This window comes from Glycine max, chromosome 3 (genome assembly GCF_000004515.6).
Source record: "Glycine max cultivar Williams 82 chromosome 3, Glycine_max_v4.0, whole genome shotgun sequence".
NCBI classification, from domain to species: domain Eukaryota; kingdom Viridiplantae; phylum Streptophyta; class Magnoliopsida; order Fabales; family Fabaceae; genus Glycine; species Glycine max.
In genome coordinates this window covers 28590869-28614141 of record NC_016090.4, presented here as the reverse complement: position 1 = coordinate 28614141, position 23273 = coordinate 28590869, and the positions used below count along the sequence as shown (strand labels likewise).

Below are 23273 nucleotides of genomic sequence, written 5' to 3'. Positions count from 1 at the left end.
GATCAAGAAAACAAAAAGATACAAGGGAAAGGGGGAAAAAGGGTCATTTTATGGATTTTTCTGGACCCAAGATCACACAGGCTAGCATCTAGCTTGCTTGGGCCATGAAATGCCTTTAGGCCTAAGCAACTAGCTCGCCTGGGCGAGCTAATTCCTTCAGCCATAAGTAACTGGCTCGCATGGGCGAGCTTCCCCTGCCCTAAATGGCCATTTCCTATAAATAGCCATGATGGGGGAGGGGTTTAGGGGTTCAGAAAATTTGTGGAGGAAGAAAAAATGAAGGAAAAGGAAGAAAAAAAGTGAAGCCGAGGTGCTACCGAATCACAACCGTGGATCATTTCCTACATTGTTTCTCTTGCTAGCCTTGTACCATGTACAACAGTGAGTTAGTTTTTCTTCCTTTTCTTTTCTTTTCTTTTCTTAAGAGTTGAATATAATCCATGCACCCTTATGGGTCCTATCTGACATTATGTATGTATTCATCTTCTCCCCTTCTTTGTTGGTAATTTCATTTTATTTGTAAGGCTTAATTCTAGCCGATCACCAATGTCGTGAAATCGTTTGCTTTTCTTTTGTAAGACTAGAAATTAATAAACACAAATAAATGAAAAGGAAATCAATTCACAAACCAAACTTCTTTTTATCAAATACCGCTTGAGATCATTTCAAGGTCCAACGTCTTAATGATTCTCTCCGCTTTTCAAAATTTAAAACGTCGTTTCAAGGTTCAACGCCTTAATGAATCTTTGTTCTCAATTAAAATAAATCTTTAAAAAAAACATAAAATCAATTTAGCACAAACATTCAGACTTAAAGAACTACGTTGGTCTGATTTCCTCATCGCACCTGGGGATACGTAGGAGCAAGGGCAACACCCTTGTCGACTCGAAAAAAATAAAAAATAAAATAATGTAATAAAAGCAATTCATTGCTCTTGGGAAAATAAATAACTTTGAAGTCATGTTGTGCACGCTCGATTAAAGGTTGTCGTCCCTTGTGTTGAGCGCATGGGGTGTTAATACCTTCCCTATGCGTAAACAACTCATGAACCCTTGTTTTCAAAATTCGCAGACCTCTTTTGGTTTTTCTAACGTTTTCCTTAAATAAACATTGGTGACGACTCCTACTTGTTTTCTCCTTAGAAGACGAATGTGCTTTTGTTTATTTTCTTTCGTCGTCCCGTCGTAAGGTAGGTTGCGACAGTAATAATAAAAAGAACCATAGTACCATATCACATGAAAATAAAATGTAATTACAACCCATAAATGTTTGAAAGTAAGTGTAACATGTAAATATGTAACAAATATGATTATCTAAAGCTAGGTACACCTAACTCTAAAATGAATACATCTAAAAGAAAACCTAGGTCTCAGAGCAAACATCTACCCAATCCAAGGTACCAAACTATATCTAAGACGGGTCCTTGGAAGGATCATCCTCATCCTCTTTAGATGAAGGCTCTAACTGCCACAACAACTATTTGTACTCTTTTATCTTCGCAGGAATGAGATCATCATGGTCTCCTCTGATGTTGGTACCTAAAATTTGTTAGTTGTAAGGGTGAGTCCTATGCTCCTCAAATGCCACAAACAACACACAAAACATACAACTTACATAACCATGGTGTATGGTTTTTCTAAGGAAACAACACTCTCGATGCCCTAAAGTGCATAACTATAACACTTGACATCATTGATAATCACATTGGACACAACTAACTGTCATACTTGACACATAACATGGCCCGACAATACCACCAAGCCTCCCAAGTATTGGTGGCCTTACACAACCACATGGATGACAGTTGGGAGTGATCGCCACATACTGGTACAACATTGATAATCCCCAAGCTTCCAACTCCAAAAAGTATAGTCTCGGAGCCCGTCAGAAGTAGCAAAGTGAGGATTGAGTTCCTTGCGCCAAATGAGTGCACCAAATGCCAGATTGTCACCACTCTCTAATTCCCCCAGGTTCTTCGAACCTCTCTACCCACTATACCCCAATGTACCCTGTAAATCATTCATTTCTCAACATAAACCTCACTATCTCACAGATGAAACATAATCATATACCTCACCATCTTATAGATGGAACATAACCATAACCAAACCATATCACAAATGAGATAAAACTAACGATTCTTTACTCTTCTTTCAATCTTCTTGCATTTTTCCGCCACATTGCATGCATATCCTTCATGCTCCGTACAACACACAAAACTAATATTCATACAAACACACACACACACACAGAAAAAACTTATGTACTACTATCAGGGAACCATTTTAGGCCCCTCAAGTGATAGAAATCACTTTTCACCCAAATCTACCGAAAATTCGATAACATAACAACTATATTTACAACATCCCAAAATTTACAACAAGCAAATTGCCAAGGGTCGGACACCCCCAAACTCAGACCAAAAGTTCATAGTGGATCCTAGAGTGGTTCTCAGGGCTCCCTGACACTTTCCCTAGGGTTTTCTTCATTCTAAATCCATATTTAGTCTTAGAATTACCAAATTAAGTCATCTAATGTCCAGTATCAAGTTGCTGCCCTGTTTCACAAAATTTCACTCTTAAACTTGTCTTCAAATTTCTAAGTGTTTCGGAAATCGTTTTTTCACAAATATTTTATGCTACCCTATATTTTCACACTTAATAAACTCATTTTTGAGGTCAAAATTTTAAGAAAACTAGTCCATACAGCTCTCACTACTAGATTATTTTCGTGACAGATTTTATTCGATAAAATGTTCTAAAACATTTTTTATTGTTAGAAAACTTTGATTTAAGTGAAATTTAAGATTGACCCATGTTTTAACACTCAAAGAACTCATTTTTAACCTTAAAACATCCAGAAAAACAGCATATCATCCAGTTCTAGTCATGTCAGCAAATACAGAATTTAAACATCAACACAACATGCAATGAAGCCTATCTTTCAAAGACAACAATGTTAGGATTCAAGAAGTGGAAAGACCCCCTTACCTCTTGTAGTCTCCACGTTAAAGGGAAGTGTATAGCCAAGAATGAAGTTCTCTTGAGTCAAAAACAAGCTTCAACAAAACTCAAGAACATTAGAGAAGATTCAAGTGATGAAAAAGAATGAACAAGGCTAGAGTGAAGGGTGAACTTGCTTATCAACACTTCTAGGCTTCAAGGTTTCTAGACCAGCCCTCAAGAGCAAGAAGAAGAAGTTTTGCTGCTCTAAACTCCCTTAGAAGCTGACATGAAAATGAAAGGAAATGACAAGGTTTTGGGTTTTTAATGAAGCTTGTAAGTGTGCTTAAGGATTTGGTCCAATGGATTAAGGTGTTGGCTTATCTTAATCACTCATGAAAGAGTCTTGGCAGCCCATGGAAACCGTGTACATCAAGCCCACAATTGATATCATTTCCTTTTGAATTTTCTACTAAAAATGGTTAAGGTAGAGTTTTGCCAAAAATGAATATTCTTGCTTTTTTTTATACCAAAACTAGTAAATTTTATCCTAAACACCTTAATTATTGTGCTAATCTTCCTAGGATTACGTGTAACTAGAGTGAACCTCACACAGAGATCACTTTCATATAAAGCTAAATTACACTGTCACTCAATGTACAATGCAATTTTGTTACAAATGGAATTTTTGTTCAGGTAGTTTCCATTTTTCTGCCAAGCTAGACTTAACAAATTATTTACACTAAATATAGACATATATAGCATGGAAATTCTATGATTAAAAGCATATAACTACTAAAATTAAATTCATACATGGACAAATAACACTACACAGAGTTTTCAGGGTGTTACAACTATAACTTATTTTAATTATTCTACATCATATAATTAGACACTTTAATCAGTCACCAACTAATTAAACAAAAATTCTATTTTTAAACTAGTTGTATAGTCATTTATGAAAATACCCTCCACTTTAAACTCTTATGACTTAATTACCCCTTTTCTAATTCTATGAAATCTATATCATCTTTAATCAATCTTAATTATCCCCACTTAATTTCTAACTTTACTTACATTAATTACTATTTTTGTTCTTTGAAGCTTCTAATTTCTATTTCTAGACCAAAATCCAATTATTAACATCTAGGTCATTAGTGAGTTGACCATTATTTAACCAGATGATTTTCAATGAATTATCTTTATTCTTTCTAGACATTAGCTTAAAAGCTTAAGAGCTTAACCATGCTTAGGTATCCTATGGCAACATCTCATTTTCTACCATTTCAATAGTCTAAAAACACTACCCAATCACACAACAAAGCAATAACATTGCCTACCACACACACATGGAAAATTGGAATGTTACACCATGGGTCATTTATAAACACCTTCTCCTCTCAACTCACTGAGGCACCTTTTACAGGGACAAAGTTATGACGATCATCAAGCACCTAAGTGGATAATACCTTGGATATTTGGGCCCTAACGATGTCTGTCAATTTGAGATCAAAACATTGGCGCTAGAGGAGGGGGCCTAGGCCACTCTTGCCCCTAGTCTCGACGAAGGGGTTTGTTTCAGTAGCTGTAAAGTCCCACATCGCTTAGGAGTTAAGGTACCGTGTCATTTATAAACACCTTCTCCTCTCAACCCATCGATGCACCTTTTACAAGGACAAAGTCTTGACAATCATCAAGCACCTAAGTGGACAATACCTTGGATATAGGGACCTTACCTGTACTTGTAGATTTAAGGTCGAAACATTGGTGCTAGAAGAAAGGGCCTAGACCACTCTTGCCCCTTAGCCTCGATAGGGGGGCTTGTTTTGGTAATCGTAAAGCCCCACATTGGTTAGAAGTTGAGGTCACGTGTCATTTATAAACACCTTCTCCTTTAAACCCACCAAGATGCCTTTTACAAGGACAAAGTCGTGACGATCATCAAACACCTAAGCAGACAATACGTTAGATACGAGAATATTAAAATCTTGAATTTTTATCTAATTTTTAATTAAGTATTTTTTTGTTTTATTATTTTTAAATTAGGTCCTTGCTTGCTCCGACAAAGACCTAATTAAACATAAACTTAAGAACTTAATTAAAATAAATAGTTAAAGGACCAACTTAAGATGACAAATTATTTAAGAAATTAATTAAAAATTATCAATTTTTGCAAGTTAGTGTTTTTACCTCTATAAGAACAAAAACTAACAATTAATAAATAATATTTGTCAATAAAAAAATATTTTCACTTTTGCAGATTCTAAACTTAGTATTAAATTTTTCAATCAATTTAGAACTTACACCTTCACATATGTTTTCATTAGGTTTAGTTTTTTTAGTTAGATCATTGAACTTATATGAAAAATGATGAAAATGATTTTTTATTATTTAATTTCAATTCAATAATGTTTTTATTTTGAGTAAATTACACAAACTTTTCCTAAAGTTTGAATAAATTACACGAACCTTTCTTTTATTTCATGACATTACTTTTACCCACTTTATGTTAATGCCATTTTACATCATTTAGTTGATAGACTATAATAAAAATTAATTAAACTTAAAATCCATTTATACATTTTGGATTTTCCCTCCATACCCTTTATTGTCCTCATCCTTTTCCCCCCAAGCTGCCCATTGCCACCAAAAGCCACAACGACCTTTTCTCCATTGTCGACGTCCCTTCTTTGGCACAAAACAACCACCTCTTTTCGATTGTTCTTTTCCTTCTCCTTCCCTTACACAACCACCATTGATCATGACGCCATCACACACGTGTCACCCAACCACCACTAACAACAAATTCCTCCGTTGTATATGTACTTTGTCATCATTGTTATCACCACGAGACCAATGCTCCAATTGTGGTTGTTCGGATTCAGAAATGCTTCGCGATGATTGTTTGCACCAGCGTGAGTCCCTCTACCATGATGATGACGTTCAAATCGCGGTTTTCCATATTCACAATGACTACGTGATGATGGTCCAAATTGTGGTTCTCCATATTTGCAACGTCATTTGCATCACCGCCATGAGTCCATTTGCCTCAAAGATCTACAAACCAAAAGCCTCACGAACAACACGAAAATCAAAATCACCACAAAAGAACACTAGAGACCACAAATAAAAAATTAAAATGAAACCCATCACCACATACCCAACTAATCGAAATCGTTGTCGTTGGTGTTGCTATCACGGTTGTACAACTAAATCACAACCGAATCTGCAAAAGAGAAAACCAAAATCTAGACCCAAAATTGGCAAAGGAAGAGGGGTTCAAATGAAGGGTGGTTGTTGGAGGTGTCACTATTGTGATTGTGAGTGTAGTCATCACACCCATTGGTGCTATTGTCGCAATGGCAAAAAATGCTTGTGAGAGAGAAAGGGAAATCGGGGTCAAATAAGGAAAAAGATAGAAAAAGAGGGAAAAAAATGAAAAAATAAAAAAATCCCAGCTATCCATTTAAAACCTAAAATTTACAACTGTTAAAAATGGGTTTCCCATAGTGGGTGACCTTTGAATGCCTCCCACCATAGACAAATTCGTCCAACAAATGGGGGAATTGCACAAACACGCTTTGAGGTTGAAGCAACGTTATTAACAATCTAAAAGGGGGTTCCTACGCTTCTTGCGAGTGTCGAAACAGTGAAGGAGTTTAAGCTCATAGGGTGTTCAAATGATGCACCGAGTTATGGAAGTGTGAAAGAGTCTGGGCATACACGAAATCGATTGTTTCTTTCTAGTTTATGGGGGTGTTCTTAAAATTTGTGGTTTGGTTCTATAAATTTTGGTTGGGTTCTTAAAACTCTGGTTTGGTTTTGTAGTTGTTTAGGTTCATCAATCAACAATTTTGGTTTATCCCAGAGTATTGATTTTGGTTAGGTAATTAAAATCTAGTATTCTAGATTACATTAAGACCAAAATTATGTATTCAAAATTCTTAACTTTATTTTATTTTGGTTCCTAAAATTTTGGTTTTGTTGGATTCTTAAAATTCAATATTCTCGTTTCCTTTGATAAATTTTTTATTCTAATTTCATTGTTAAAATTCTGGTTTCTATATTCAATATTCTCTTTTGTGATCCTGTTCTTTATAAACTTCTATTTTAAAGGTTGAATTGTGACTTTGCCATTTTGGTCTTCCATATGCAAAACGAGACATGAACTTGTTATGTTTTTTTAATGTTGATATTTTTTAAGGTTGAAGAAGAGGGTCTTTTGGGAATCAAATTTCATTAAAGGTCTATGACATGCATGTTTTTATGTTAAACTGTTAAATGGAGTTAACAAGACAGGGGAGATCAATGTAACAAATGATAAACAATTATGAGAGTTTTTGTATGTGTTAAAATTGGAGGGGAGGTCTATGTAATTTCTTTAAACCTCAAGGGAGGTTTTGTGTAATGACTTAGATATGTTTTTTTAGTCCCCTAAATTAAAAGTAATTTTTTTAGTCCTTCAAAATTGGGAATTGCCTTTTCAGTCTTTCTGCCAAGACGTCATTAGCTGAGCATGTGATTCACAAACAAATTTGCAATTTGTAGGGGGGGTTTTGATTGCCAGAATTCTATTTTCTATTGATATTGTTTCTAGCGAATAAACACCACCAAATATATGTAAAAAAAAAAAAGTGAGTGCCTATAAACATTAATTTTCTTTAGCTCTTTCATCCTTTGAACCTGATATTGGACACCAAACAAATCAGTCACCACAAGCCTAAAAAAAGTAGCCACCACAGCCCAACAATAGAAGACCCTCCCTAAATCAATACTTTCCTCAAATCTAAAAGAGAAACCAAGCAAAAGCAAGATAAAAATAAATAAATAGAAGACCATCGATGGTGACAGTAAGCCTCCACCTTCATTGTACAAACCTCTGATAAAGAGGAAAAAAACCATTAGAGTAAGGAAAAGGAAAGAAACAAAAATCAAAAGAGATAAAAAGGTAAATAAAAAAGGCAAAGCCTTTGGTTGCCGTCGTGGACACACGTGGCATTGCGTTCCTCTTTCTCAAATCATTGTGATCCTCGCTATAAACTTGCATCCCTAAATCTGCTATTGAGGTCTTTCTCATAGATTAGGATTTGGGGGTTGTTTGGGTGAGGCTAAGGGCAAAGAATGGAGGTTCCATGCAATGGCAATGCTCTGCCACAACTTCCACCAGGGATGAGACATAGTGGAGGTGGAGGGGATGATGAAAGGGATTTGAGATTTGGGATTTGGAGGGACACGGTGGAATGAAAGATAGAGTTCACAATTTGGGCCTTTTGTTTTTTTTTTACAAAAGAAAAAATTAGATTACAATGGAGAGAGAGAGAGAGAGAATCAAGTAGGATTTTATTTTGATGTATTTTGGTGCTTTTTAGCCGTCATAAATTATATTTAAGGATTAAAGGGTAAATGACCAATTTCGTCCCTGCATTTTATTGTTGTTAACAATTTAGTCCATGTACTATGAAAATGATCAATTTAGTCCATAATTGTGTAAATGTACTGACAATTTAGTCCTACCGTCAAATGATCTCCATTTCCATTAATGTTTTTGGTGATGTGGCACATGAAAGACGACGTGGCAAATCCATGTGGTGGAATTGACCTCCACATGCTGGGCCAGGCATGTGTGGACCAAATTGTCAATTCAAATATGTGTGTTTATACCTTTTAAGTCACTACAAAAAATGTCCATTCATCTATCTTATTCTTTTTTATCTTTTGTGTGAGAGAGGTTGAACTATGGTTGCTAAGTGTGCTATGCTCCTTCACGCTTTTGAGAGAGAAGGGGGTTGTATGGGAGTCTTTTAGCTGCAGAAAAGCCCAGAGAACACAATTGAGACAGATTCTAGCCTAGTCTCATTCTCTTTGGTATGTCTATGTTCTTTATTGAGATTTCTAGTTTTGCCATGTTCATGAGTGGCTAGTCTCCCTAGTCTGGGGTTATGATGTAGCCATACTATTGTACCCCTTTTCTGATTATTAGGCAAAACAATAGTTTAAGCATGTGTAAGGTTTAGGGTTTGTTGAAGATGCTTTGATGAACTAAAGCAATGATGCTTTGTTTTGGGTATACAAATGTATAAATTTTATTACTGATAGAGTGATGCTTTATTTCCTTCTTTTGACTTTATTTTGTGTGTTTCCTTTTACAAGTTTCTAATAAGATTAACCTTTAGTTGCACCACAAAGGTGGACTTGTCCAAAATGATGAAGGGGTGTCGGAGTATCTGGATGGAGGGTGAAGAATGTTACTAGCATTCATTGGAGATTGACCTGATGAATGTTTGGATTGTCCATGACTCGTGTAAGGCTTGCGATGGATATAGTCAGTTTTGAAAGGTGTTTTATTTGGTATCAGGTAGAGGTTTTGGGGGATGTTTTGACTTTGTTTGATGATGATGAGGTGTATATATATATATATACCCTTGTCTGGATCAAGGAGAAATGTGTTACACATAGCTAACAACACCTCATCATTAAAGATTCTCATTGATGGTGTGTTATATGTTGTTGATGAGCGAGAAATTGAAAGCACAAACAAACAAGTGCACGATTGTGAGGATCCATGTGTAAATGACTATATTGGAGATGATGTTCTAAATGAAATAGATAGGATAACAAAACACATTGTTGATCAGTATAAAGATCCTGAAGCTGGTGTGAGTAATATGGAAGAATGAGATGTAGTGGGTGAAAATTTTGAGAGGTTGACCATCCTTCGTATGATATTCCACTTGATTATGGTGGTCTTAACGTAGAAGGAGATGTAGCAACAAAAGTGATGATTGATTTCTTTGGTCATGTTGGGGATGATAACCAAGATGTTGAGGAGGTACATCTGTGTTTTTAAAATCACAATATTGTCGTGAACCATTTTACCATTAAGTTATATTTGTTGGGAATTATGTTGTCGTGGCAGAAGAAAGTATTACCACAAAATTAGAAAGAACAACCTTCTTCTCCAAATAGCTGTTACCTTCGTAAATTTAAAAAAAGACTTAAATATATTTTTTGTCCTGATAAGTTAACATTTTTTTTCATTTTTGGTTCATATAAGTTGTTTTTTTTCTTCTAATTTTAGTCCTTGTGAGTTACACATTTTCAATTTTAGTCATTGTAAGTGTGAACTTATGAAGACCATAAATGAAAAAAATTAAAATCTTACAAGACTAAAGCTGGAAACACACAAATTTATATTGAATAAAAATGAGCCAAATATCTTATAGGGACCAAAATTGGAAAAATATCAACTTACATGGACTAAAATTAGAAAAATAAACTTACAAAGATCAAAAATGAAAAATGCTAACTAAGAGAGACATAAAATATATTTAAACCTTAAAAAAATTACGTTAACATTTTAGTCAAAACACTATTGGTTGTTGTGGAGCATCCACACTCACATGCATTCTTCCTTAAAAAAAAGTTTTTTGAACAGTAAAAAAAATATGAAAAATATTATCTAAAATACTTCTTTAAGCACAAAAAACAAATACAAACACATTTTAGAAAGACTAAAATAAAAAATAAATTATAAGGACAAAAATAAAAATACTAAATTACAATGATGAAAAAAAATACTTAAACTTTTATTTTTGACTAAATTATATTTTTGGTTCTCTTATTTTTACAAAATTTCAATTTAATCCCCCTAAAATTTTATTACCACATTTGGTCCCCTTAATTTTCAAACTTCATGATTGGTCCCATGTCATTTTATTGCAATTTAGCCTTATTTTTCCTGTTTTCAAGCGTGCTTAGAAGGAAGGTTAGGTAGGTTCGTAGACTCACCCGCATTCGATAACCACCTACCTACGTTTTCGAAAAGGGTGTGATAGTGTGATACATGACGTTGAAACCTGAGAGAGAAAGTTTAATTGGCAGCATTCCATTTCCATAAGAACCTCCGCTAGCTAGCTGCGTATAAAATATAAAATATAAAGGGGAAAAAAAAAACGAGAAAACAGTGTCATATTATTATTCCTTCCTTCTCACTGTGTCTGGTGCATAAACCTCAACAACACACTCTTCAATTTTCTAGGGTTTGAGTTTTGCTCCCTTTTTCTTCGCCTTCTCCAATGGCCGCTTCCTCGCTCCTGAGATCCGCGCTTCTCGCTCCTTCCTCCTGCGATCGCCCCAAGGTCTCTTTCCGCATCGCTGATTCTCTCACCGTTTTTCACTTTTCATTTTCACTTTTATCTTTCTTTCTTTCTGCATTTTGTGGTAAAATATCTCGAAACACTGTGAACTGCACTGTGCTGTGATATGACGATGATGTGTTTCGGTTGGTTCTACGAATTTGTACTTGGTTTTGGATTTGTTGAACTCTGTTTGGTTACTCAGAGAAGCAACACGGAGATGAAAAAAACTGACATTCTAACGATTAACATTCGCCGATAAAAAAACCTCAGAGAAGCAACCCTTTCTTTTTTTAAACCGATTCTCTAACGTGCTTCAGCTTTTGATATTCGTTTTTTCTTGGAAAATCTGGAGGAAACTTGTTTACAAACTTTTTTTTGATGAGGTTTTAAAAAATGGTCCGACTGAAAAAAATTGAAGAACATTAGAGAATCGACTTTTTCTTTTCATGGATTGTTTGCAATTTTAAGAATCACGATGAGCCGCAATTTAAAACCTTGGACTGTTCGCTTGTTTTGTTTGTTTATTTATTTATTGGTATTGTTTTAGTTGTCTTGATTAGTTCTCAAAGTTTGGTTTTGGGTTTGGTGGAAAACTGTGTTTGGTTGCTCAGAAAGTAGGGTTGGTGGGAACAAGCTGTAGCATTTTCTGAAGAAAATAGAGTTTGTGAGAGTTGATAAGGATTTTTTTTTTTTTTATTTATTTATTGTGAATCTTTGATTGTTCAGAAGAGTTTCGTTCTCATAGTTAGTGTATTGGTGTATTATTTTGATGTGACATTCTACTAATTTATATGTGGGATTTATGATTCAGGTATATACCAATGCCTCAAGTTCTAATTTAAAATCCAAGGGATTACATAGCAGCATTTTTGGTACTTCAATTCAATGTGACTCCTTAGTCTTACAGTTGAGTAGCTCAAACTTTTTTACCTAGTGCTCTTCTTTTACTGTTTCGGTTCCTTTAATAGTATGTGGTTTTATGCACAGAAATTGCAATGGTCGTGGGATCCAGCCTATTAAAGCCACAGCAACGGAAATCCCTCTCCCCACCCAGCGTAAGAATAGCATCACTATTGTGTTAAGATTAGGGTGATTTGCATGCAATTTCTTGATTCTTACTTGTTGTTGGTCTGGTCTGTTCAGAATCAAGGAGCACTGGGAAGACAAGAGTTGGAATAAATGGTAACTTTCTTGTTATCAGAGTTCCCTTTGTAGTTTCTTGTATCGACTTGCTGCATTTAATTTTATTATGCACTTTCAATTTTCCACTGAATACAAAATTCTTTTCAATTTTCTAGCTTCCCTAGAGTAGCTCGACTATTTTATATTCTAAGGGACTTCTTTTGCTTATGACTGTGACATGTGTAAATATGTTTGTAAAGCTTCCTCAAACTGTCTAATTGCTTTAGATGATATTGGTAGCCTCCTCATTCGTGGGTAATGTTTGAAGACAGTAACCAATTATGTCCTAATTTTGTTGCAAATCTGTATGCTTTTAACAATGTCATTTTTGTGAAATCCTGATTTTATTGGAGGAGCTTTGCAAAAATGTTGAGGTAGATTTCTCAATGAAGTTATAAATGAAAGACAACAGTAGACGATTAAATTCTTTGACTTATTTTTAGTTTGGTCTTAGGAACTTGCATATCAGTCGCCTGAGCCAAAAGAAACAGTTAAACAGTATCATCTAAAATGTAGTTATATTGAAGATGAAAACTTTGTTTTAGAACGGAAAACTTTGTTTTAGAATGGAAAGCTTATTCATGGAATTCTTCTGTTTGTCTTTAGATAACTTACATATACTTATGCTTAAATGTGCAGGTTTTGGTAGAATTGGAAGGTTGGTGTTACGTGTAGCTACTTTCCGAGATGATGTTGATGTTGTTGCAATTAATGATCCATTTATTGATGCGAAATATATGGTATGTAAATTTATGCAATTACCTTAATGATCATTTTGCTTATACTATATTATATTCATAATTTTGCTATTATACTGATAGGCTAAATTAAATTTGTATTTTCTTGCATGTGTTTGTATACATATGGTGATATATACATCTATCGCAAAGTTCTTTGCTTTTTGTTTCTTGTGTTGCCTAACATTTAAGATTTAGATTTATATAGTAGAATGTTTGGTAAAGATTAAAGTTGAAGAAATTCTCACCTATTTTTGAAAAGCTCTCTTGGGAAGCTGGAAAAAAAAGTGATTATTTCTTCAAAATTAGCTAAACCAAACTTGTTAGTAGAATGCTCTGATCTTGGATGCCTACCATGCCACCAATTTGAAGTGACATAAATTTATCTTGTATCTGTTATGATGATTCAATTTGGATGTTCTTCTACTATGGTCTATGTTGCTTACTGCCTCTTGCCTTTTGCTATTTTACATATCTTGAGATTTATTTAGGGTATTATTATTTTCACCTGAAGCCTTGTCTATACTTTAGGAGAATCCAATTTGTGATCTGTTTGAAAACATACAAAAAACTGCAACTGCTCTATTTTAGAATTTCCTCATTTACTTTTGCTTTGTATGACTGAGTCTCAAATGGAACCATAAATTAAAGAGACTTTCTTGTTTCGGTACAAAATAAGAGGACTTTATCTGTTTGCTCAACCCCCAATCATGTGAGAAGTAGGTCTTGTGACATTTGTTGGGAACCTGGGAATATTTGTGCCAGTATTTTTCTGGATTAAAGGTGGTATGCTGTAGAAGTAGACTGTCATGCTGTGCAGTACACGCAATGACAATAGATGCTCTAAAACATTATGAGGAATTGATGAGTGTATTGTTGTACACTTGTATTCCAATTTTTTCAATAAATAAATTCATCTTTTGTTTTATTTTTAATTGTTGTTCATGTATCTTTTTCTAATTCATTTATGGCTGATGCTTGGTTTTTGATTTATATTTAATTTATTCTCTTTGTAATTGGACCCTATTTACATTTTGCTTTTAATTATTCTTTATCTCTTATAGGCATACATGTTCAAATACGATTCTACTCATGGTCCATTCAAGGGGTCCATTAATATTTTGGATGACTCTACTTTGGAAATTAATGGGAAGCATGTTAAAGTTGTGAGCAAAAGGTATCATGAGTTGGGCTCTTATAATTACAATAGATGTTACAAATGTACTGGTTTACAAAGTGTTAAAGAGTTCTAAACAACAGATTAACATGTGCAAATTTTGTTCATGTATTCAGAGATCCTGCAGAGATCCCATGGAGTGATTTTGGGGCTGATTATGTCATTGAGTCTTCAGGAGTTTTTACAACAGTGGAGAAAGCTTCATCACATTTGAAGGTATTCAATTACCTGTGTATTAAGTGTTGTCTCATTCATCTCGTCTCCATTATCTTAATTTGAGCTTTATCTTTTTACACTCTAGGCTGGTGCCAAGAAAGTTGTAATATCAGCTCCATCGGCGGATGCACCAATGTTTGTGGTAGGAGTGAATGAGAAGACATACAACCCAAAAATGGACATTGTTTCTAATGCAAGCTGTACAACGAATTGTCTTGCTCCTCTTGCCAAGGTTTGATTGCATCATGTATTGCCTAGCTTTATTGAACTGAAGGCTTTCTCTGTGACGAGAATGTTTTTGTTTGTAGTTTAATGGTATAAGACTTAACTTCAAGGTTTAATGGAAGCACCTTTTTCTTAAAGATCAAGGAAAATAATGAGCAAAAAAAAAAGTAGTGATTCTTTAACACTATCCTTAAGGGGGGGGGGGGGGCATGATATGAGCTGTTTGCTGTGTCTAAGGCTTGAAATATTCTTTTTTCTATTCTTCAATTTATACTGCCACATTAACCTTCTTAATTAAGTATATTCTACTGAGATAGATCCTTTTTAAGTGAACATAATGGACTTAATGCTGATCTATCTGAATATATAAGTTATTTGAATGAAAAATATGTGACCCGGTGTTATTTGTCTCAGCCAACACATACATATGTAAACCTGAGGGCATATCATATTGGGGCATTGTGTTAGAAAAAAAATTGGTCTATATAAAGGTTTTAACATGGTGCTCTCCCCTCTCTGTCCTATTGGAAACTTGCATAGATGCATCTAACTTTCCCTATATAAGTTATTCATCAGGTGGTTAATGAAGAGTTTGGAATAGTTGAAGGTTTGATGACAACGGTACATGCAACAACAGGTCTCTTCCAAAATTGCTAATTGTAGCCTCTAGTTTCATTTACTCATGCGGTCAAACCATCCCTTTATGTTTCACTTGTGGCATTGGTAACATCCAAATCTTTTTTTTTCTCAGCAACACAAAAGACCGTAGATGGTCCTTCTATGAAGGATTGGCGAGGAGGAAGAGGGGCAGCTCAAAATATAATTCCAAGTTCAACTGGTGCTGCGAAGGTACAAGATGGATGGACACAGATTTTATGCTTACTATTTTCAGTGCTGGTATATGAGATTGGGTTTGTTTTATAAAATCACAGGCCGTTGGGAAAGTTCTTCCTGAGCTAAATGGGAAACTCACTGGGATGGCATTCCGTGTACCGACTCCCAATGTTTCTGTGGTGGACTTGACTTGCCGGCTTAAGAAGAATGCTTCCTATGAAGATGTTAAAGCAGCAATAAAGTATGTCTATTGCGTTTTTTTTTTTTGGTCTCCACTCTGCTGTGATTGTTCTGTACTAACCTTTTGCTTGATTTCTATGACTTTGCTACTGAAAAATATGAAGGTATGCCTCAGAGGGACCACTGAAAGGTATCCTTGGGTACACAGACGAGGATGTTGTCTCTAATGACTTTGTTGGTGATTCAAGGTACGTTATGTTCTGCTATATTACCTTTAAAGCTTTGCTGAATTACTTTCCTGGTTGGGAAGTGAGACACCATAGAACCTGAGATACCCAGTTGGTTGACACATTTACTCCTGTGTTTAAAACATTTGTAATTTGCACAGAAGAAAATTGAACCTTCATTTCTCTTTCCCTAGTTAGAATTTACTCATTTGGATGTATTATTATTTAAGTAAATGACTTGTTCAAAATGAATTCTTTTCTCCAGGTCAAGTATCTTTGATGCCAAGGCTGGCATTGCACTAAGTGCTTCCTTTGTTAAGCTGGTTTCGTGGTATGACAATGAGTGGGGTTACAGGTATGTGTGCATTTTGTGTATGTAGAGTGCAGAAATTTCTGTTCATGCGGACCTTTAATTGATATTTTTGAATGGTTTTTGTTGCAGCAACCGAGTATTGGACCTTATAGAGCACATGGCATTGGTGGGAGCTCAAAATTGAACACCATTAGTGTATGTTGTGTTGCAATTCTTGTTGAATAGGGTTTAATATTGGTAGAGTGGTTTAGGTTCAGATTTTGGTTTTGATCTGATTTTTATAAGATGTGAGGTTAAATGATCACATCATGTACACTGAATAAAATAAAAAAGGATATTATCCTGGTTACCTGTTTTGGAATTACCAGCATGAATTTTACAATCTGCCTTTTAAAATGATAGACAATATGCTGTGTTGCAATTCTTGTTGAGTTAGGTTAAATGTTGGTAATGGCTTATGTTCTCAGATTTTGGTTGATATGATTTTATAAGATGGGAGTTTAATGGTAGGTTTCGTTGGAGAAAACATGGATTTTTTTTGGTTGAAGAGAAAATGGAAGGAAAAAGGAAGAGAAAAGTTGATTTCCAGACCAAAAAAATTGAAATTTCCCTTCCTTTCACATTCTCTTTAATTCAAATTTCAAACTTTGCACGCTTTCTCTCTGTTGTTCCAAGCAGACTGTGTGTTTGATTTCGTCTTTGGAACCATCAAATGTGTATCTTAACCCATACCAATGCAATTTATCTATTTTAAAGATGCTTGGAAGCCAAAATTGAGTTTATCTTCTAAATACATCTTTGCCATTTCCTTCTCAAAGCACAATAATGGTTTGCTGAAGAAAACCTTCTAGCTATTTGTGTTATATTGAAAGCACATGAATGAAGTAGACGCCTTGATTTTCCAACACAACTGATGACCCAATTTAACCTCAACTTCCCCTCATAGAAGCAGAGCAACTTCACTACTGTCATTCACAGGATAACAGAAGTTTGATTTGATTTTTGCAAGACGTGGCTTTGAATGAGTACTTAATGTTCCACTGAATAAATTAAAATGACATCGCGTTTCGGAATTACGAACAATGAATTTTACAATCCACCTTTTAAAACGCTGAGCATTCTACACCTAGCTTAAACTTGATTTTTGATCAAGGTATTTTTTTTTTTTTTGAAAAACCACTTCATTATTCAGAAGCATCAACTACTTTGACTAGTAATGTCAATTAGAAACTGTAGTTTACATATTTTGTATCCTTTGAGGAGATTTAGAAACAAGATTACTTGATGATTTTTCATTGAGAATATCAATCTATTCAAGTACTTATAAGGAAATGTATTACTCCTATTAGTCTTTTGATTCTCTAAGCAGAAAAGCTTTAGAAGCTAATGTGCTTGTGTGAAATAACCAGATTAATGGGTCACAATTCAACCTCTCTTTTAGTGAGACTAATTTACTTCCAGACTTGGCTATTAAACCAGACATAGGAGAACTCAATGTGAAATAAAAGCTGTCTTTTTGGATGCATGAGAGATGAAATTTAAAGAAAAAGAAAGAGTCACAATGATTTCTATGGAAGAAGAAAATGATTTGCCAAATTTCTTTCTTGAATGTTACGCACTATAGCTTTCGTTTTTTTAAGAAAAAGAATAAGGAAAGGAGAATAGTTGTCTAACCATGAAGGAGCATCACATAGTATGATAGGAATGCATTATCAAACTAGTATAATACTCGTGGCATTGCACGAGTTACATTGATTTTTTTTACATTCTAAATTATTTGTGTATATATAATTAAAATAATTTATTATTACAATACTATACATGTTTTAAAATGACATTTTTTTAAGTTTAAAATAATTATTCTAAATATGATCCAAAAACCAAATAGTATAGTATTAATGTAAAATATTATCTTAAAAATTGTAAAATATTAGATCGTACTAATGTAAAAATATTAAAGTGAAATAAATAGTGTTAATGTAATAACTAACTCATCTTAAATAATTTTTATGTGATTGACTGTATATATATAACAATATTTACATTAGTCATAATAGATGACTTGTTATTGTTATTTTAGATGAGAAGGGACTTCAACACTTCTCAAATTTAGAATGTTATGGCGATACGTATAGTCACTTGTGCACTTAACCTTCTCCTTTTGGCCACATCGAAGGGATGATATGGCATTGTAATCAATGTTGTCCTTTTGTAGTCATTATGATATATTTACCATGATATGTCACATTTCACTAAAATATTTGCTAGACATTCAGCTAATTTATGTTTTTTCTTTTCCTTCAACATATGATCAATCCCTTCAAACTCTGAAATGTAGATCAAATCAAGAATTCATCATAAAGAAATAATGGATGTCATATAACTCATTCGTAAAGCGTTCTCAGGTCCTATATTGAAACCTGCTGCAAACACGCTGTGCTGGAACCTGTTCTCTCTCACTCAATTTGCAACATTTTGGAACTTGTTGATCTATCTCACGAACATGTTGTTGCCAACATTGGTCCTTAAATTTTCCGAAACAAATGCAGGCATTGATGACATTCAATTATTTCATTTTTTTTGCACATTAATTTTATTACACGGACATCAATTAAAAAATATAAAAAATCAGTTAAGGTGATTTGAACATTGAACAAAATTATTAAGAAGAATTTCATTAATAATATTCCTAAAGATTTGGTCTTTAGCTTGGACAAATTATGTTTTTGTAATCCATGTAATTAGGGCCGACCCTGGGCATAGTCCAGGGCCCAGGGGTGTGACCACCTAAGATCCATAGTTAAAAATCGTCCAATTTTTTTAATAAAATAATAATTATGTAGTAAATTTTTTTCTATATTATTTTCATAAATAAGTTGGAATTATTTTCTTATTTTGTATCTTTTTTCAAATTAAAATATGACATGTAAGTAGAAAGTACAAAAAAAATTATGTTTTCTCTAATGTTATAATCATAAATTAATGTTAAAAAATGAATTTTCAAGCAAGTTTAAGAAATTAATATGTAATGAATCTATTATAATGATTTAAAATGTTTATTATTTAACAAGAAACCCTAAACACATGCAACAACTTAAATTATAAAAAAAATTATAAGTTAGTACATTAATAAAGAACAAAAAATATATGATGCAAAGGTAATTAAAAAAGAGAAATAGAGAAAAAAAGAAAATGAAGAGGATTTTAAGAAATAAAATTGTATAAAAAATTATATATACATATTGTTTATATCATTTTTCTTTTAAGATGTGATCTTATATATAAATATTTTGTATGCATGTAATTTTTTGGGTGATGTAAATTGAATGAAAATTGTAATGTATCTTACTTGTTGATATTTGTTAAAATCATATTGTTTGTTGAATGTAATCAAATACATTATTTTTAGTGAAATTGTGTGTATTTTTTATATGAAAAATATGTTTACATTTTTAAATACTTATATATAACTTGAATTAGATTCGATTCTCTTAAACATGATTGTGTGTGTGAAAAGAGATTAAGTTACTATAATAATAGGAAATGAAAGCCATAAAATAAGATTAAATTAATAATAATTCAAACCACTTAATATTAATTACTGACAAAGCTAATGGGAAAACTTATCTTTAGAAATTTTTTTCCAAAATATGTAGTTGATCTTTGAAATAACTGTAATTTATAAATTTCTTCTATTGTTATACATACACTCATGTTATTTTAAAGAAATTAGAAGAAAAAATTTACATGAATACCTGGCTTACGAAGCTTTCTTTCATCCATTTTGCCATTTTCTAAATCTTTTATGTGCTTAAACAGGTAAAAGTTTCCATCATCTTCAATTTCATATGCGTCAACAGGAAGAACTGTCACCCAAATTATAACCAATCAGCATCAATTACATATACAAAGAGTGAGAGAAATGTGAGAAATGATGCAATAGTTTTAATTTTTTTTGAAAGTAAACTTTATCTATTAGATAGCGCTATGAATTGGTTCGTAACCTAGAATGGCCCAAAAGCACCAAAACATCTTGGGCATTGCCTTGTGCACTAGCACAATAAGGCAATTTTAATTTTATCCTTCGGTAAAGTTAATATGAATCCGTATGAGACTTACAGATTGATCAATCTGTAAGTGGTCTAAATGATTTTTTTAATTTTTTAAAAAAAATACGTTTTACAATTAATTTTATAATAATTAATTTTGATCTAATAATTAATTTGTTTACATATATATAATTTTTTCAAAAATATGTTTTCTAATTAAAATAAGATTAATTTTGATCTAATAATTAATTTGTTTACATATATATAAATTATATAAATTGTAAATAAAAATCATAGGATCATTAACATAAATCTAATAATGTATTTTTTGACCTTATTATAATTAATTTTGATCTAATAATGTATTTTTTTATATATAAATTTCAAATAAAAATAATAGGTTTCATAAAAATTTATATTTGTAAACAAATTAATTATTAGATCAAAATTAATCGTCACAAAATTTATTATCTAAATTTACATGTGCATTAAATATATATTAGAAATTTTAGTGTTATATATAGCGACATTAATTATTTTATAATATAATTGGCTGACCTATTAGCTCAGTTGATTAGAGTATCGTACTAATAATACTTTTAAATTAATTCGTAAAATATATTTTTGAAAAATTAAAAAAAATCATTTGGACCACTTACGGATTGGGTGCACAAAGCAATGTCCAAAGATCTTGACCTAATAACTTGACAAGCCCAATAATCCTTTTGTGTGAGGGCGAAATCTAAATTTCATATTTTTAGATATTTTTCTGACCTATTGTCGATACTAAGTAGCAGCCAAAAATTTTTATCCATTTTTCATGATATTATGCATGGGTCAGATATACTATGGCGAGTTCGTCAGATTCCATTGTGTCTTCCACAATGGAATTTGATAAGTGAGATTCCAGGTAATTGTTTACATAATCTTCTTCTGTCCGAAGAAATTATTCATCGAAATAATGAGTTACTATTAATATCAACACATCTGAGATCGCTAAATGTTCAGGAGTTCTTCTATTCAATCCTTTTCCTTCTCCTTGTTGCTGGATATCTTGCTCGTACACATCTTCTCTTTGTTTCTCGAGTCTATAGTGAGTTACAAACAGAGTTCAAAAAGGTAAAATATTTAATGATTCCATCATACATGATTGAGTTGCGAAAACTTCTGGATAGGTATCCTACATCTGAACTGAATTCTTTCTGGTTAAAGAATCTCTTTCTAGTTGCTATGGAACAATTAATCACAAAAAATGTAGTATATATATGGAGGAAAACCCTAACCAAAGTACATATCATTCTTCATCCACCTCTTTATTCAAATTCACACTACATAACTTCGAGAAGGATGAACTACTCAAGCTTGTTTGCAAGAAATTTGCTCATCAAGAACCAAAATGAAAGAAGTCAACAATTAAAAGCAGAACATAGGGAGGTTACAGTAAGAATCTAGCATACACACTCAAACCATATTATTAAGGCCTTTGAGCCATTACCCACTTATTCTTTACATTATGAACAATACTACCAATCACACAATGTCACCCAAACCCATCACACCATTCACAAGCCCCCCTCATCCTCTCATTTATATGGAGCCTATATGCCATTGTGTTGGTGCTACATGGTTTATCACGATGACAATAAAGTCCTAGTGGCCAACCAATTACCGCAAGAGCGGATCATGATGTCATTGGTGCCAAAGAACCTGAAATCGTTTCTAGTTGTGAAACACTATGATGGCACTAGGGCCCCTCCAAACACCTTGACCTCTTTGAGTCCTTACTTTTATATAGAGCTGCAAAATGGTCCACTATATGAACCCTTTTTCCTTTAACACTAAAAAATAGCCTTGAGATGGTTTTAGATGTTTCATCTAGGTCCAAATTCATTAACTATTTTTTTTAGTAAGGCATAACCCAAAATGGAGGCAAGTCTCATAGCTAACAAAAAGAAACCTTATGATCCATTGAACGACTACATTACTAGCAGGCCCCATAAGTACATGACCTAATGCCTAAAGTTAAACTTCTTCTCATCAAACTAGTTTATTGCCTAGAATTTCTTACCACATATTTTTGGCTAAGACAAAAAGAACTATAGAGGAATTTCTTCACTTGATTGACTACATATAGCAACCTCAAGGGCAAATTAAAAACATTCCAACTTAAAAGTCACCTTGTAGAACACAAAAAGATCGATTCTTCATTGGGAGAAGTCTTAAGGAACTTGTGGTGAAAACTAACCTCCCTCCAATTAAGAGGCAACTATATGTTGGAACCAATGACATGGAAAATCTCAAGCCCCTAAAAATCTCATTGTTTTTATGATAACAAAAAATATTAAGCTTTGATAAACTGATGAAATTTATTTATCTATGCACAAAAACATGAGTACAAAGCTAATATAGGTATTGTTCTTACACCTGACATTGAAAACTATTTTAATATAGTTAATGTCCAATATACTATAATGTGCTTGCATAAAATGCTTTTATTAAAAGGTTAAGTGTCCAAAACGCTAAGTAAAAACTTATGTCCAAATGCTTTATCCAACGTCCAATGCACTTAAGAAAAATTGAATTTATATTTATATATGCACTTGAGTTTTGTTCGTCCAAAATTAAAGTGAACACATGTTAGAGCTCTTTACCCTATGTAGCTCGAATACTAAGTGTAATTGTTCTAACATTCCCTTTATTTTTTGAATATGCTTTATCACTTGGGTTTTAAGAATTTAATGAAAAACATGATTTTCTGAGTATAAGTACAACCTATGACAAATGCTTGTTTCTCTTTTAGGATTTGAACAAGGAAAGGGTTGAAAGTTGGAGTGAGCAAAAAACATAACAAACTTTCAAAGAATACCACTACATTTTGGGAAATAAACGACACCTATCCTCTCTATCTTTTCTCTACAAAAGAAAACATGTCAAAAACAACAAAGTGTCAAGCCTCTCATGCATTAAATAAAGACTCAAAACACGAAGTCTATTAAGAACTTAATAAAGGAACTTTCTCTTACTATATTTAACATGAAGGATGCTATTGTAAC

At 33.2% G+C, this 23273-nt stretch overlaps 1 protein-coding gene across 1 annotated transcript; it reads left to right on the top strand.

The window, feature by feature from the left end:
* Positions 1–10896: 10896 nt before the first annotated feature.
* On the top strand, positions 10897–16549 carry LOC100804853 (glyceraldehyde-3-phosphate dehydrogenase GAPCP1, chloroplastic). The gene is made up of 14 exons (NM_001255925.2): positions 10897–11080; positions 11892–11986; positions 12068–12135; positions 12224–12262; positions 12902–13002; positions 14064–14176; positions 14293–14392; positions 14478–14624; positions 15194–15254; positions 15369–15466; positions 15550–15692; positions 15796–15879; positions 16124–16213; positions 16301–16549. The coding sequence occupies exons 1-14, from the start codon at positions 11018–11020 to the stop codon at positions 16353–16355; spliced, it is 1257 nt and encodes a 418-aa protein (NP_001242854.2). The 5' UTR covers positions 10897–11017; the 3' UTR covers positions 16356–16549.
* Positions 16550–23273: the final 6724 nt, after the last annotated feature.

Coding starts and splice junctions, on each gene's coding strand:
- LOC100804853 (NM_001255925.2), top strand. CDS start 11,018: ATGGCCGCTTCCTCGCTCCTGAGATCCGCGCTTCTCGCTCCTTCCTCC. Junction 15,693..15,795: donor GATGTTAAAGCAGCAATAAA/GTATGTCTATTG, acceptor AAAAATATGAAG/GTATGCCTCAGAGGGACCAC. Junction 15,880..16,123: donor GACTTTGTTGGTGATTCAAG/GTACGTTATGTT, acceptor TCTTTTCTCCAG/GTCAAGTATCTTTGATGCCA.